At 39.6% G+C, this 16,263-nt stretch overlaps 1 protein-coding gene across 1 annotated transcript; it reads right to left on the bottom strand.

The window, feature by feature from the left end:
• Positions 1-67: 67 nt before the first annotated feature.
• LOC136747842 (lamin tail domain-containing protein 2-like) lies at positions 68-15,500 on the bottom strand. Its single transcript, XM_066701091.1, has 12 exons — positions 15,434-15,500; positions 11,305-11,403; positions 9,235-9,333; positions 8,357-8,427; positions 6,945-7,126; positions 6,293-6,407; positions 5,451-5,637; positions 3,820-3,939; positions 2,836-3,020; positions 1,435-1,574; positions 1,197-1,285; positions 68-595 (listed from the first exon to the last, which is right to left on the bottom strand). The coding sequence occupies exons 1-12, from the start codon at positions 15,437-15,439 to the stop codon at positions 461-463; spliced, it is 1,428 nt and encodes a 475-aa protein (XP_066557188.1). The 5' UTR covers positions 15,440-15,500; the 3' UTR covers positions 68-460.
• Positions 15,501-16,263: the final 763 nt, after the last annotated feature.

Raw genomic sequence — 16,263 nt, 5'->3', positions numbered from 1 at the left:
ACACAGACACACACACACAAAAGTAGCACATTTTATTCAATATTAACAAAGATTAAATTTTGTTAACAATTAACAATCTGCCTCCTTAAGTGAAAAAATGTGTTTCTTGTATAAACAGACATTTATTTGTGTATAAATGTCTAGAATGATTGAAGTTGATCTCATTCTAATCCCTTGATCATATCAGCCTCAGCTGTAGAAGCATCAAACAATTGTGAAGCCAGGCCGGGCCTTTCAGATCTCTGGGTGAGGTTCAACTGCCCTTGTTTTCCATTATGGTAGCTAAGTTTGGTGTAAAACAGACCGAGGTCCCTTAGACTGCCTGCATTCTGTACATTTAATGTTTGTTGTGTAAATAAGAAGAAGCACACAGTGGATTTTTTCATAATGTGCTAATAAGCTGTGATGAGCCACGGCATCCTCCCTATCCAATATCAGGAAAAGACAAAGCAGGGCAGGGCTATCTTCTGATAACGTGGATATCGGCAGTGATTGGAGGGTAGCTCAGGAAATTGAAGCCATATTTGGAACGGGCAGTCCTTTGAGCCGTCAGCGCCACTAGGGGACACTTTCTGTTCAGTCTGGGCTGGAACACCTGTAAAGACGACAACGTGCATCGAGAGTGAATGGCAGTCTGACTTTGATTTTATTTCACTATTTAAATAAGAACGGAAGAAATTATGCTTTAAAAGGGAAAATGCCTGCGTTTACAGCAACAATGACTGACCCCAATTCGTTTCCCAATTTGCTGACTCAACCCGACACACCCTCGTACATATGTTGTGTAAGTTTTCACAGCTAGGCCAATGAGCATCATCCTGCCCAGGCCAGATAAGCACAGGAGTGTACTGGAACATTTAGTAGGAAAGAATGTGTGAGTAATATCTTTTATTTAACCTGGTAAAACTAGTTCTTTGGAGGTCAACTAGATGACAGTACCTTACATTCCAGACTTAAAATAAATAAATACAATCTTGAAGGTTGGGTTCAGTCCACACAGATTATAACAGGAAAAGTTTTCAAAACGGCCCAACATCTTAACTGAAGAGCTGCCTATTTTTGTATTACTTATTACCGCACACATCATAATATATGAAGACTTCTATTGTTGTATTATTTGACCCACCTCATTCAGAGCTTTTCCCCCTTCCTTCTCACGAGTATTCATTTCTACCCCACGTAATGAAGACACTTACACTGTGAGCCGTTTTCAAAGCAGATCTGGGTGGTGCCGACCTTGGATGAGAACAAGTGGTCTCTGAAATTGGTCTTGAACTGCCATTGCCTAAATTCAGGAAACTTTGCATTACTTGACATGAAACCTCAGCTGAAATCACTGCTGTAGATAGTCGTCACAGCTACACAACATTTTGAAGAGGCTGTCGAAATGAATGGAGAAACTTGGAGTTCCAGTTCAATGTCTTCAGAGCTTACCTAGCTGTGCTCCAGATGGAAGTGCATTGACAACGGGATCAAACTCTTCCACACTATAGGCATCGTCAACGCTGCGCTCCATACTAGGATCTGAGTCGAGAGGGGAAGGGGCTCCGAAGTGAGAATTGTATTCCTGCATCCTAAGATTAAATAATGGGTTTACAGTCAGAAGAATGTGCACAAACCCACGTGAGAGAGAAAATAAAGGTCTCTCTTTGTTATGGATCTTTATTAAGTGCAGCCAAACTCTGGCCCATCGAGAGGAAGAGTATATATAGAGTTCGGTGTAATCCAATGCAGTGGCAGCTTGTGCACTGTAGGCAACAAGAGAGTCTTTATTGACATATCAGCTGCTTTATCAGTACACTCGCTGAGAAACAGAGCGTAAGGCTTTTAAACAATCACAACGTATTGACAGTTGATTCGAGTAACGCATCTGATAGGGATGAGTTTATTATATTTGCTTATTGAGACCATTGAATCTTGCCATTTTTAAATAACAACACAAGCCACTTTGTATGTGCAATGCAGCCTTCCCACCCTAACGAAGAACAACCGAGACCACAAACATCTGTAAGTGAGCATCCAATGCACTTCTGAGAAAAGTGCGAGCGGCAGTTGGCTTGTACAACACAGCTACTCCGTGAGGTGAAATAAAACAGCATGCCATTCAGGCAGATATATGGGGAAGAGGAGGAAGTGGTCTGTATTTACTGTTGGCAGTCGATGTCTTAATTTCCAACCAGCTGTCACACATAAAAAGAAATCACAACCAGCAAGAAACATGCGACTTTGCCCTGGAGTGCCAATATATTAACATAATTAGCACATCAGCACCTAGATAACGATCTGTCAGATAGATTTACCAATGCGCTCCTTATTAAAAAGAATCAATCACATTTATGTGGCGTCGAGCGGCTCAAATACACAATAACTAATGTCAGGCATTGTTGTTGTGCAGATCAGTCAAAACCGAGTCCTGAATTAAACATTAGGCTTTGGGGAAATTAGAGGAGGCATTTCTAACACTGTTCACACATTGAAAGAAACTTGTTGTTTTGGGAATTACGGCCTATAGCCGGGTAAGCACTACTGATGAGTGGAAATTTGTTTTATATAATTACTAATGAGGCGATTTGCAGACATCCTAGAGACTAATGGGACTGCATTGTTGTCTTAATCAAGAAGCAGGACACTAATGAATGAGAAGCAGTTTTTTTTCTGAGAGGTCAAAGCTAGGATCATTCTTCAGAAGAGGCGTTGGGTGAGGTGGTGGCCTTTTTCTCACCATTTCAGAACACTTCTAGACTGAAGCTATGAGGTCCAACTGGCAACTTTACAATCAGTTACCAGATATCCTTGCTTCAAATGCAGACCAAAGTAGACCCTCATGGGTTTTACCGCTTTGCTTTTGAAGAGAACATGCCCCTTGTGTGCCACTGTTCTGCTGTGACTGGTTCACTGTGTGGGGAATCTGCAGCTGTGGGCTTCTGGCCTCGGCTTCTTTTCACATTGGAAGCCACTGCCGCGCTGTCAAAGGGGAAGAGGCTGGAGGGCTGATGGGTGGGCACGTGCCAAGCGACAGCCTTGTGGGGGAAATACAAATTAAGACAAACTAAAAGTGCGTACAAAAGAAGAGCCCCAAATCCCAGTCGCATTGCATAAAAATACATTAGGAAGTTGAGGAGTTGAGGAGATCTGTGCATTTAGTGACCTATTTACCTTTCTGATCCATTTGTTAGCTAGAACATTAGCTAGACACTGCAGAAGGTTGAAAGTTAGGTGCTCTGTGCTGTACTGACACAGTGTGAGCACAAGGGGGCAACCTTCAGCAATCACTGTTCAGAATTTCAGTGGTGTTGGGTCTATTCTTTACCAACCCACTCCTATGGCCATTTCCCACACTTTAACAAAATAAATATTGCACACTGTGTTTGGTTTTACTGTGCACAAATACCATCCATTTTCGAAACCGCTTATCCTGGTGAGAATCGTGGGAAAGCCGGAACCGATCCCAGCAGGCACAGGGCACAAGGCAGGAATACACCCAGGATGGGACGCCAGTACAAAAGTAATACTGGAATTTATATATATATATATATATATATATATAATGTTTAAGTTATGGGTGTTTTAATACCCTGCTGAGATTGGTAAACATCATAATTCGAGACCACAGGCTACTATTAAATGAAGGAGTCAGAAGTAGTGTTAATCTTAGTGAAATAGAAACCTTTTACCCTCAGAATAGATTTACTACTTCCCCGGCATCATCATATGGAATAATGCATTCAGGCAAGATTGTTTAGAATGCTTTGTGGAGAGCAATGATAGGGTGTCAATAATTGTATAAAAAGGGTATTTTTTCTTGTTGTTGTTTCCCACCTGGCCACTTGGTTTGCACAGGACAGTGGTGCATTCTGTGCCTGTCCGAAATCTCAGAAGTTCTGCCCACACAAGGTCTGAGGGAGGGCTGTGAGACACCCTTGCCCCCCCTGCCCAAATCTGTGGCAGAAAAAAAAGAATACTCATCACTCGTCAGAAACTAACAAGAGACGAGAGCCGAGGCAAATCCCTGGAGGAAGGTCTAGCAAAGCCAAGTCATAATGCAGACAATAGTAACAGTCAGTGAGGGAATGAATGAGGTCACTACTTCATTTTAGGTTTCAATGGGGGGGTTGCTATTCTACCTTTAATACATTGCTTCCTAAAACTTTCCTTTCCTGGGATGACATTTAAATACTGGCAATTTGTTCTCTGATTTTAAAATGTTTCACAAACAGGTTCAACATTTATCTGTCATTAATATTGCCTTGCTGTTTAAACTTAAATTTTACAGTGTTTAAAAACATTTTAACTTGATTTTATATTAGATTTCCAAAAAAATAAGGAAAAAATCGGAAATCCCATTCCCTTACAGTGCCGACCTCAAATGTAGTCAACACCCCAGAGTTGGGACCCACCGCTTTAAAGGTTTCTAGACTGGTAGTTTATTTAACCAAATTCTTGATTGACCTGGTTGAATGGAAGTTAATCCTTCTTAATACTTCTCACGTTCAAAAGAAACAACAATCTCTGCTGGGTTTTACACTGAGAAACCCCTGTTATACTCACTTCATGATTAAACACTGATGTGAACTACAGTACATCAAAAAAACTGTCACCTTCTTTGTGGTCTACATTTCGGAGTGCCAGTACAAACCACACAACAGTCCTCTAACAGGAAAAGTGTGCGGATAATTGGAGAGGCAGAGGTGACACAGCCTGTAGAATCATAGAACTACAGCATTCCTGATTTTGAATAGCACTATTTAAAACAAATGGCTGAAGTATGAGTGTATTGTCTGAACACTGATTTCAGTTAGACATTGACTAATATGTATTCATTACAAAGGCCTCCGTAAGATCAAAACTTTGTCTTACCCATGAACTCTGAATAACAACCATGGCTTTATTTACGAGTTGTAGGAAGTGGCTACCGACACTAAATTAAACCACAATCGGGTTTGTGTCAGCAATCTGGATAGGTCAAAGTTTTGATTTGGTCTAGGCCTTGGTCTTGACAAGATTTAAGCATTTTTACAATAATGAAAACTTCATAGAAGGGGCATAAATCACACTGATCACCCTTGTTGCCTTCAAATATAATCATTAGTGCTATGTTGTGGAGTCTAATGAACTGGGAGCTGCTCCTAATTCAGTCTGACACTGGAAGAGAATCATTCAGTTTAAAAACCCTAAAAATTGCGAGCTGGGGTTGGTTAAATGGCCTGTTCTGCTCATGATGCAGGGATCTTATAGTGCGTAACACATCTCTCAGGGTTTTCCATTGATTCTCATCTGAACTCGAGCATAACAATAATGAACACATAGTCCCCCATAAGATAAATCTGCGGCTCTTTAAAGAAATAGCATGGGGAGGTTTTCATGCAAAGGGAATTCTCGGACCAAGAGCACTAAATGGCACAGGTTCCAGTTTGAAAACCAGCATCCACAAGGTCCTAGCAGTAATATACCGTGATGCACTCGCCAGCGGGCATCCAGGTGTGTTGTGGGATACGGTAGACAGCCACCGGACAGCCCCCTATTCGCTGTTGCAGCATGTAGCCACTCAGATCCAGGTTGCTGTCCACTGAGGTATTGTACAGCCGGACAAAGTGCCCCGCAGGATTCACTTCTGTCACTCGCAGACAACCAGCAGAGCTGCAACAATGCCACGTGTTAGGGATTCGAACAATGCACCAGACATGAGGAGACACTGAAACAGCTGAGGTGACTTACAACACGAGATTTGTTTTCCCAACTAGCTCTCTCCTGGGTATTTGTAAATTATTTGAATCATGATAGATATTGTGTAAAGAGAAATACTGAAAAATGGGACAAACTGCCCTACATACCAAAATAAATCTAACTGGGCGTACCTGCGTCTAACCTATCCCCTGCAGAAACTCCTAAATGAGAAAAGAACCGAAGATTATAGATACGGTTGTTGTAGATGGACATCAAAGGAGGACTTAATTGAATCCTAGACTCCAGGTCTTTCCAGGAGACTTTGAGTGAGTATTTCTACACAGAGAACCACATAAATATGTGTGTATGTATACTTCTGTAGGCCTACAGTGTAGAAACACATAAACACACTCACACCTCTATACACATATAACATTCAAGCATGCATACTCTCACATGACTTTCACAAATCTGTGATCAAGCTGTGCTGTGTGATGGGAATATAATTAAATTAAGTTGTTTTATTGTTGGTGGTGATTTCTGGAAGACGCTATATAACAATCAATTATTATTATTAATCCAAGCAGTATTCCTAGCTCTTTTAGGTCCTTGAATGTGGTACTGTCACCTGGTTAAGGCCGAACCCATGGAGATTACAGTGGCCACACTTCCTCCTGACTCGCTGATGTCATCTCTTGTCACGAGGGATGCTGTGCCGGAGGAGTCCTGCAGCATAGACAGATCTGAAAACAATGTAGCATTAAGAAACATTATTTAAAAAGCTTTAGCCCACAAATAAAATTAAAAAATATATAACAAATGGTAACATAACTTTTTATGAGCGAGGGAGATATCGCTCATTGCAAGTTCCTTCTTATTTTCCTCCTACAATATGTCTGATATAAATATTCTACTACATTTTGTTTATAATTAGATATCTAGTTTTTCCCCATCCCTGTTTAGAACCTGCCCCGATGTTGTCAGATGTGAGAAGAAGTGGTGTTTGGACTGGATGGAAGTTGTCTGTTGAGAAGACAACATTAAACCATCTATTTTGGTGAGTCAGAAGAGGCTAGGGACCCTGCTTTTCTGAGATGTACCAAAATCTGTGTCCAGTCATTAATTTAATTCTGCTTTAGAACATCCTGTCATGGAATGAGTCATCGCACCTTTCTACATCCAGACGAGAACATACTGGAAAACTGAGCTCCAATGTGTAACTATACCTGCATCCCAATTCAGTGTGTGCAATTGTGTCAGCTTATTCCACATGTATTTACCAGAAAGGCCGTCCAAGGGAGTGTACGGAGATGCAACAGGTCCTACTATGTTGTTGGGCTTGCCAAACTCACTGCCTCCAGCAAACTCAGTCTTGTAAGTAGGTTTGTCTTGAAAGTACTTGGAAGTGGTAGGAGATAGTGATTCACTGCTATTCGAAGTCCTAGAACAGGGTTCCAGTGTCCTAAATCATTGAAAACAATCAGGGTAGAGATAGACAGATAGACATAGAGAGATATTTAAATATATATACACTGGAGCGGTTTCAAAGAGCTTTATTGTTGTTTCATTGTTGGTGATTCAGTGTCTGTCAAAGTGAAATCAGCTCTCTCTCCAATCAGCTCCCAGCAAGAATAACATAGGTTTATATTGTCAGTTGTAGTGAGAGATAAACATCTGCTGAGATTTCAGCATTTGATTTGTTTTGTCAGGGCTCTGCAATTTGAGTGACGGGCCTAATAGTGTGTCATTGAAGGACTCGGTTACAGCGCCACGGTGCAAGGAAAAATAACACTGCGGTTTCTGACGGGCTGAAAGACACTTTGTCAGACTGGAAATTCTTACAGAACTGTTTGAGCTTCAGCACTCACGCCCCCACACATAAAACAACAAAGTGCTGGATACATAAATGAATTAACTGAAGTTTGTGATAACAGCACACTAGACAATGGTGCTGGTATATATGATCTAATAATTTGAGAAGTGTAGAAGGTGTGAATAAATATTTCAAACAAAAGCCCTGGGTCATGTAACTACTATAAATTGTCTTAACAATGTTCAAATATATATTTTTATATATATATACACACACGTTATTTTAAAGCTAGGATAGTTTCACAAAAACTGAAAAATGTCTAAAAACTGTCTAAAATGTGATCCTGTTTAAAAGCATCAGTTGATTCCTACATGAAAGTCATTGGTATTCCACACACATATACTGACATTCATCAAAAGCAATGGTTTTTACATTGAAGGAAATTTGCTGTGACTGCATCAGACTGAAAACATCAGACTTTTGTCCAATCCCAATTTTCCAATGAACATGGTTTCACTTCTTTATGCGCGTGTGATGTTTTCAAATTGCCAGGAATGTTTTCCATTTAGAGCAATTTCACATTGACAGACACTGAACTCAACCATGAACCAGCTTCTGTTTTCTTCAAAAAGGCCTGAACTGAAACGAAAAAGATCACGATGACATGTTTGTTTGTTCTTCTGCAGTTAGCAGCCCTGCCTGGTTGAAACAATAAAGAAGGGTTTTCAGTGGGAGGGAATCGGAGGGAATTTCTAAGGACGATACAGAGGGAACTAAGCAATAGGCCTTCACAGGTGAAATCCAATAGCACCTTGGGAAAAAAAAACTAAAAATGTTACCATGTAAACATTTTTAAGAAAGAAGAAAGGTGCTGTGTACTCTGTGTGGGTGGTGAGGCACTCCTGCAGTTCTCTCTCTCCAATCAGTTGGTGTAGTTCATCCTCCATGTGCTAAAAAGAAAAAGAAAAAAAAAACACACAGACACACATTTAACGTGTTCGTGTAAGTGAGAAAAATGAAAACTGAAAACCCAGTCTTCTTTAAGCCATCTCTCTGAAACTCTTTTATTTGTAGAGAGTTTACATTGACTTGGCACACTGTAGTGAAACTATATCACTGCATAGGAAACAGAGAGAGAACCTGCAAGGTAATCTAAACTTTACTCATGTAGCAGACTTCATCTAAAGACTATCTAAAGCAAGTACAGGATCTAAGTGGTGAACCTTGCATTGCCGATTGCTGTTATAGACTGAGCCACTTACATAAAGAACAAATGTACACAAACAACAAAGCACAAAGAACAATGTGTTGTGCATATAGTACAGAAAGTATAGAAGTACAGAAAGGTATGCTATTGTGTTTTAATGTATCGTCAGATGCCACTTTCTACTACTTATACATCATAACACAATAGGGTACCAGCAAGTTTCTGGTAGAGTTAATAAAACTGTTTAATAAATGATTCACCACGAGATAAAATAGGTAATTGAATGCATTGTGTATTGAATTTCTGTAGTTGGAACGATCACATTTCTTTTCTGTGGGAGGGGTGTGTTTGCCGTGTGGTAACCGGACATGATTCATGCTGTTCGCGGGTGGGGGGAAACAGTTCAGTAATGTAGTGTTAATATCAACAATAAATGAAATTCATGAAAATTACATATGTAATTTAATGATTAAACTTCTGTAGATATAGCACTCATGCGGGTCATGCACCTCAGTAGTCAAATGAACCAGCTGGGCTGCTTCACACTCACCTGAAGCCGCAACTCAAGCATTTCCACCTGCCTCTGATACCGATGCTGGTTGCTAACGGCCTGCACAAGCAATTTTCTCTTCTCTTCTTCTGATAGGATCTGCATTTGATTAAAGAGAAACCAGTTGAACTGTTATTTTCAGCTGCTGTAGTAGGGATGCCTACGCCATTCCCAAGCAGTGATCTCCATTCCTGGTCCTGGGGAGTCAGTTTTTATATACGTGTCAATGAGAGACTGAAGGTTGTGTTATTCTTGATTAGTGAAACAATGCTTGTGTATTGGACTGTGCAGCTCGCCTGGAGAAGTTGCACGATGAGTTGAATTTCCTCCTCTCGTTTGTAAACTTTCTTATGTTCTAGTTCTGTGGATCTCTGATTTAATTATAGTTAGAGCTATCCTGGAAACTATCAGAATAAATGATTATGAAGCATTCAACCATAGTCATCACTTTTACATTTCAATTTCGTTTTGAAATAAAAATATATATCACCAACAAGCAGGGAATTAAACAAGATGGATGGATAAATTGTGTGTTGTTGTTGTTTTTTAAGTAATTTTATTCCGTCCAGCCCTTTTTTTTTAAAGCCACCACTCCTGTGCATTGGCTTTTGATTTTCTCGCTATCTTGTATACTTAATCAGATTATATCTATGATGCGGGACTCTCAAAACAATTGGAAGCTGCATCGTGTTTCAGATCTAATACACACATGAAAATGCGTACAATTAAACCTTGAACAATAGAGTAGATTACATTTCCTCTGGAGCTGAGTAGACGTTATCAGCCAGGCCACTTTAAGGAGACTGGAGGCGCAGGTGTGTGGAGAGCTGACAGCTGGATCCTGACAGCGTGACAGAGTGCTCCATTGTTAACATGCCACCTGACTCACGGCCTACACAAGTCGGGACTCGGGAGCGCATTGACAGACAGCACGGCAACCGACATTGCATCCATCGCTGGGTTGTGTTCGGTCTTGCCCATGGTGTGTAACAGAGGACGAGCGCTTGCAGTCTGATAACGGAGTAATTGTGAAAGCTCACTCCAGAGTTAAACATCCACCACATTTTGTGATTGTAACCATAAAGGTTAGATGAATAGATGTAGCAAGCGACAGCAAGTTGAAAACATTTTCATAGTTTTCACAGTGTGTGATAGCTCGTCTGTAAATCTTGAACATTTTTGTAAGAGCATAGCGTTTAGTGTCATCGGTATCCTCTGGTTTCTGTTCTGAGCAAAGGTCAGGTTTGACTTGACTTTTAAGCCTTTCTGGATTTTGAGCACTTCTTCTCCTCATTCTGTTGAGTATGCATTTATTTTTGCCAAAGGAAATATTTTTTTTAAAGCAGTATAGAAGACAGAATAGAAAACAATATCTCTTCCATTTAAGTATTTCATAATCATTACACAATACAACATGTTCTTGTTCCTGTGGGACTACTCAAAAGAAAAACTGACTGGTAGGACTAAAGCCTTCCTTATAGACAGGTTTTGTTTCAGTATTTCTCTGAAAAAACATCTCAAAAGCACCTGATAACTCTGCTGTCCTTTATAAAAAGCCTGCACACTAACGACCTAGAAAGTAGATAATATATTGTGGTAAAAGAATGACAGTTTGCCGATGTGTACAGCCTCCCTCTCTTCACGTGGCACAACGCAAAAACAGGTGACGTACAAACTGTCAACAGAATGAAACAAATTCTTCTGCAAGCTTTGTCCTGCCAGGGGCTCCCCAGGGTGATACTCCACTGGAAAGACAAACAAGACATTCGGTGTCGACTCTGTACTAAACTCCAGGAACGCTGGGGAACCACAATGTACAGCCGAGACACATCAATCAAATTCAATTCAGCATTAGAGACAGGTATAGACATACAGTGGAGCCGACTGGGCGACCCGGCCCACGAGGGGAATCTACTAAGAGAACCTGCTGAAGCAAAGAGTTTAATTTCACAACTTCTTGTGTGTTTGGTTAAATACACATGTACAAATGCAAAACAAAGTGGGCTCTAAATAGACTGCATAATATTTTAATTTGAAGAAAAATGAGGTTGAAAACATCCAAACACATACCTGTTCTTGCACATGTCTGATTTGATTGTGTAGACCTTCAATTTGGTGCTCAATCTGCAGGCTTCGGTGTTCAGTCAGGCCTTCCATCTTTGCCAGTGTCTTTGTTAAAGCAAAAAACAACAAGAAATCCATTGTAAAGCTCTTGAGCACAGAGATTTTAATCATGTTTTTTAATCTGAATGGCGCTAGGCATTAATAATGTGGTATTCTTTAGAGTTACTGAAGCAAAACATATGGAAATAACTTCAGATTTCCTTATGACAATAAGCATCTTGTTTGCCACAAAAGCCCTGTCAGATTTCATCCACACAGTAAGATCAGATCACTTATTACACTAAGCACTGTGATACTTTATCTGTCAGAAAGGACACTTGAATTATTTGTGGCCCTTGTTTCTAGTATAAATTATATTCCAGTGACTGAAATAATTTGCATTTTTTGTAAGTAATTTCATTTGTGGGGAAAATTACATTAACTGTTCCTTTCTTTTGCTCTCAACAAACTGTAGTGTAACTGTCTAGAAATACAGGGCAGTTGCAATCTAGCCTACTACAGAACTATTTTAAACACTTTCTGTTACTCATGTAAAAACTGTAAACTGCTTTCCAAGAGCAGCTTCCAGTCTGAAATGACAGGCCAAGCTCCCTGTTGTGATGCGTGGTTATATTTATGTTGTTCAGGTTCCTGTGGGGGACTAGTAGGGAGTATTCCTTATCTTTAGCACCAGGTCTACTTGGTCAATATCTGACATGTCATCTAACCCAGTGATGCACAGCTCCAGTCCAGAAGGCCCAGAGTGTCTTTAGATTTTCATTCTACCTGAGCTGCTAACTACCTAATTCAGCTAATTATTGGCTTCACAGACATTTTCCCAGTTCTTCAGAGACTGGTGCTTTTGAGAGACTTTAAAAGACTGCTGAACTGAGGCTCTACAGGACCAGAGGTGCCCAGGCTTGCTCAATGCAATGAATCGACCATACAACATGTTTATTTAAAATTATTGTGGTATAAACCCAAAAAAGCCATGAATGGCTTTTGGTTTATCCAATTTGACTTGGCCATTGGATTAATGTGATCTGACATGGATGTAGTGCCTTAAAATAATGTTAACTCTTGTAGGCACAATATGTTCCAGAATGGGATGGGTCGATTCAATTGGGCAACAAGCTGGTTACTATAAATATTGGAATTCTATAACTCAATGCAGGACAGGCACGCACTGCTCCTGTGAAGAGAGCCGTTCAAACGTGTCTGTACGTAGGCTTCATGAAGGAAAAGGAATGCTCCTGAGGGTACATATTTCACATTTCTCATTAAGGCAGGTGTACAGTACTGCTGGAGAACATAGTAACAGTTCTCCTCAAAGCTCACATCCAGCCAGTGCCCCTTGAAGGTGCCTCCATTACACTTACATAACCCAGTGCAGCCAGAGTTTTACCACATTGCTCAGCACAGGGACAGTATCAACAACTCTGGGCCTAACTGCAACCCAGACGCTGATTTAATTTGCATGTGCCTGCGTTCATCACTTCAGCCTGCTGTTTGCAAAACTGCATCCATGCAACCCCCACCAATTTCCTCAGTAAGGAGACATCTCCCTAGGGAATCAGTTATATACCAAAAATGCAAAGTCTAAATTACTGGAAATCTGGTGTGGAAACAGCACTGCATTTGGATTGGTATGCAAAGTGTTCTTATGACAATCTTTTAAAAATGGTGCAGAAGAGTGGTAAATTGAGCCTCCAGCCCTGATAATGAGAGTGGAAAAATCTCTGTCTTGTTGGTGAATGTTGTGAGAAGGAAAAAAGGAGGAGCTTTACAACCAGAGAAAGGGTCATCTGACTGCAATAAGAGATATGCTCTGTTACATACACCACATTACCAAAAATAATACAACGGGCCTCTTTCTGTCTTTAGTGGATTCTATCAGGGATCCTTTGCTATGCATGGGTGGTTTGTTTCTAAGGACACCATGACTAACATGACAAAAAGTTCCTGGAGGAAACTGGGATTAATCCACATGGCAAGATCAAATCACTCATTACACTAAACCCTATGATACTTTATCTTTTAGAAATGATGCTTGGTTTTTTGTGGGTCTTTCATTTTCTCTCTGATATTTTGGACAAGTGTACACGCAGGATTGGTGGACTTTTAAGGTTAGCACCCATACATCTATCAATATGAAAGTACACTATATGGATCAAAAAGCATAGAGTCCTGAGTCCTTCAGTGTCGTTGAAAATGGGAAGGATGGCACAGCATATAGCTGTCTAATCCAATGGGTGGCAGCACACTAAAAATTCAGTGTCTTGTAGTAAGTTTCTATTGTCCCTATACCATTGGCTATACAGTCTAAGTATAATTCTTTAATGTTTCTGTTTCTGTTTCTGTAAGGATATTACCACTGCTGTGAAGATTCACACGCTTTTAAAATAAGCATATTCACAAATATATAAAAACTGTTCCTCAGATAAAATAATGACACCCAGTGAAAGGTGTAAATGTGATTTAATAAATGCTATAAAATAGAGAATAAAAAATGTACTTAAACTTCATTCTTTTGAAAGGCACATAAAATAGATTCTAATTGGTCACCTGGGTAAAAAGAAGAAATAAACCTGTGCCTGCTAGCTTTAAGACATTTATTGTGTCCCAGAGTTTTATGTATGCACCAGGAATAACATTAAGCAATCCCTGCTGTGCTGTATATCTATGTTTGATTCAAGCATGATAAGGTTGATTTGCTTGTGATTTGTGACTGATGATTAAATAAATCATTTTGAAGGACTGTAGGTGAGGTCCCAGCTGCTGCATGATGGCATTTCTGCCCTAAAAACACAGATCCTTAATCTTACTATTAAATTGTGAGGAGAAGAATGATGGATATCTGGGAGGAATTGGCTGGGGGAGTCATTAGAAAATCAGGTGCTTTAGGGACATGGTTAAGAAATGCTTCATGTGTTGTACAGATCATCGCTTGAAATATAATTTTGATTTAAGGTGCACTTCCTGTAACAGAATGTTTTTGATTGATGGTTTTGATTGATCCAAATAATCAGCTAATCAGACCAATTAAGTTACTGGGAGCTAATTTTGCACAAAACTCAGGAAACATTGTGGCCCTTATCTGAGATCTCCTTTTCATAATTTATAATTTTATATATATTGTTTAATCGATTTCCACACTGGGCACCTTCAAATCTGCACGTTCTTTTTTGTTGTTTCTTTTTGTGTAAGCTGAAACAAAATGTAAACTCCCAGCTGTCTCAATGTCTCTCAAAAACCCCAATTTCTTAATTAAGAGAGGAGTGTGCAGACAGCGCACTGAGCATAGCTACAGGGCTCGTAAGACTGCCCTGAAGTTGGGCTCTAAGACAGAGATGGGGAACAAGGTTAGTAAGGGTAAGAACTCAGATTGAGGGAAGACCAGAAAACAGCATTTGAGAATAGGCTATAAAATGTCCCCTACTGTTTATTACAGAAGTAATTTGATCCATCCACTCACCTACTCTATCCTTGTAAAATAAGAAGAGGAAGAAACTACACCAATTTAAAGCCAAAGCCAAATCCAAAGCCAAACACCCTATGAGAAAACAACATTTTAAATTCAAACACAAATACTAACAAAGAGAATGTATTAAAAATGTATCAGCAACTTCAACAAATAATGGAAACACAAGATAACACAATTCTGCAATTTGTAAGAGTGAACTGTCACACGCTGCATGTTGCTTTGTGTGCAGAAATGTCTAAGGAAGAAAATGTTTTGATTGTCTGTCTTTTATAGTTGGATTATACTGCCGGTTTCCCACAGGGTATGATAAATGCATATGAGGGCCATACTATTCATATGTTTTAAGCTTGCACTGTATCAGACACCAAACAGATATGTACACAGCTTGAGATTTTACAGATGATAGGAAGTAGGATAAGAATGTGGTTTGTAGAACTGAAGAAAAAATATAATCAGAAATGAAAGTATAACAGTTTCAAAAGAACAACTGAAGTAGCATGATTTTTTAAATGGTGCCCTTATACATTATCACGTGGGTGAAGTGAATGCATTCTTGTATTACATTGTTGGAGCGTTCCACTATTTATGAAGGCCCTGACTCCCTAGGAATACCTGCATGACTTCATAGCAGTGAAGTTGTTCTCCTTGTGAAAGCTAGATATTTCAATACAAAAAAACAGGAGTCATAATATTTAACTTGCCAAATAAAAATGAATTAGTTTGTATCTATAACTTTACCACTATATTTCATGTCTTCCTTTCGAGGACTTATCCCCTCCTAATAAACAAATACAGAAAAACAAGTATAGTTTGCAGACATTTGTTTTACAATTGACAGTTTTTACAGTGCAGTGTGTACTAAACTGTTAATAAGAAATACCATTGTAGATCCATACAAACTAATCAACAATAGATGCAGTTTTAACCACTACAGTCATTGTAGTTTCAGTATACCTTTGTTTTACTGCAGTGTTTAAAAGGAGTAGTAGTGTTTACCAATGGAAAACTGTAATTTTAAGGTAAATGTACCTTAAATAAAGGTACTAAGGTAATTACAATGTTTCATATATAACAAAAAGGCAACTACATTACATTAGTTCTATATACTTTACAACACAGGAAAGGGATTGCCACCAGGTCAAACCTTTGCATCTGCCATCAACTTCACTGTGAGTTACCCTGAATAAGCTACTGAATGTTCTACCTGTGCAAAGTACTTCCTGCAAAAGACAAAACTAAGGTCCTGCTGTAAGGGACCATGCAGCAGCAGTGACTGAAGCATAGTTTATCCTCTCTTCTGTATTAGTTGAAACCATACATAACTGATTTATAATGATTTGATGCGGTACTGATTTGAGGACTGCCTGCAGTACTCCAGACACGAACACTTTGCAGCTGCACTTACCCCCCCCCAATGCGTTTTTGTGATTCCTCCCAAGCTC

The sequence above is a fragment of the Amia ocellicauda genome, chromosome 4 (genome assembly GCF_036373705.1).
Source record: "Amia ocellicauda isolate fAmiCal2 chromosome 4, fAmiCal2.hap1, whole genome shotgun sequence".
NCBI classification, from domain to species: Eukaryota; Metazoa; Chordata; class Actinopteri; order Amiiformes; family Amiidae; genus Amia; species Amia ocellicauda.
This window is presented reverse-complemented; position numbering and strand designations above follow the sequence as displayed.

Coding starts and splice junctions, on each gene's coding strand:
- LOC136747842 (XM_066701091.1), bottom strand. Junction 5,638..6,292: donor ATGGGTTCGGCCTTAACCAG/GTGACAGTACCA, acceptor GCATTGTTGCAG/CTCTGCTGGTTGTCTGCGAG. Junction 1,286..1,434: donor TCCATCTGGAGCACAGCTAG/GTAAGCTCTGAA, acceptor TCCTGAATTTAG/GCAATGGCAGTTCAAGACCA.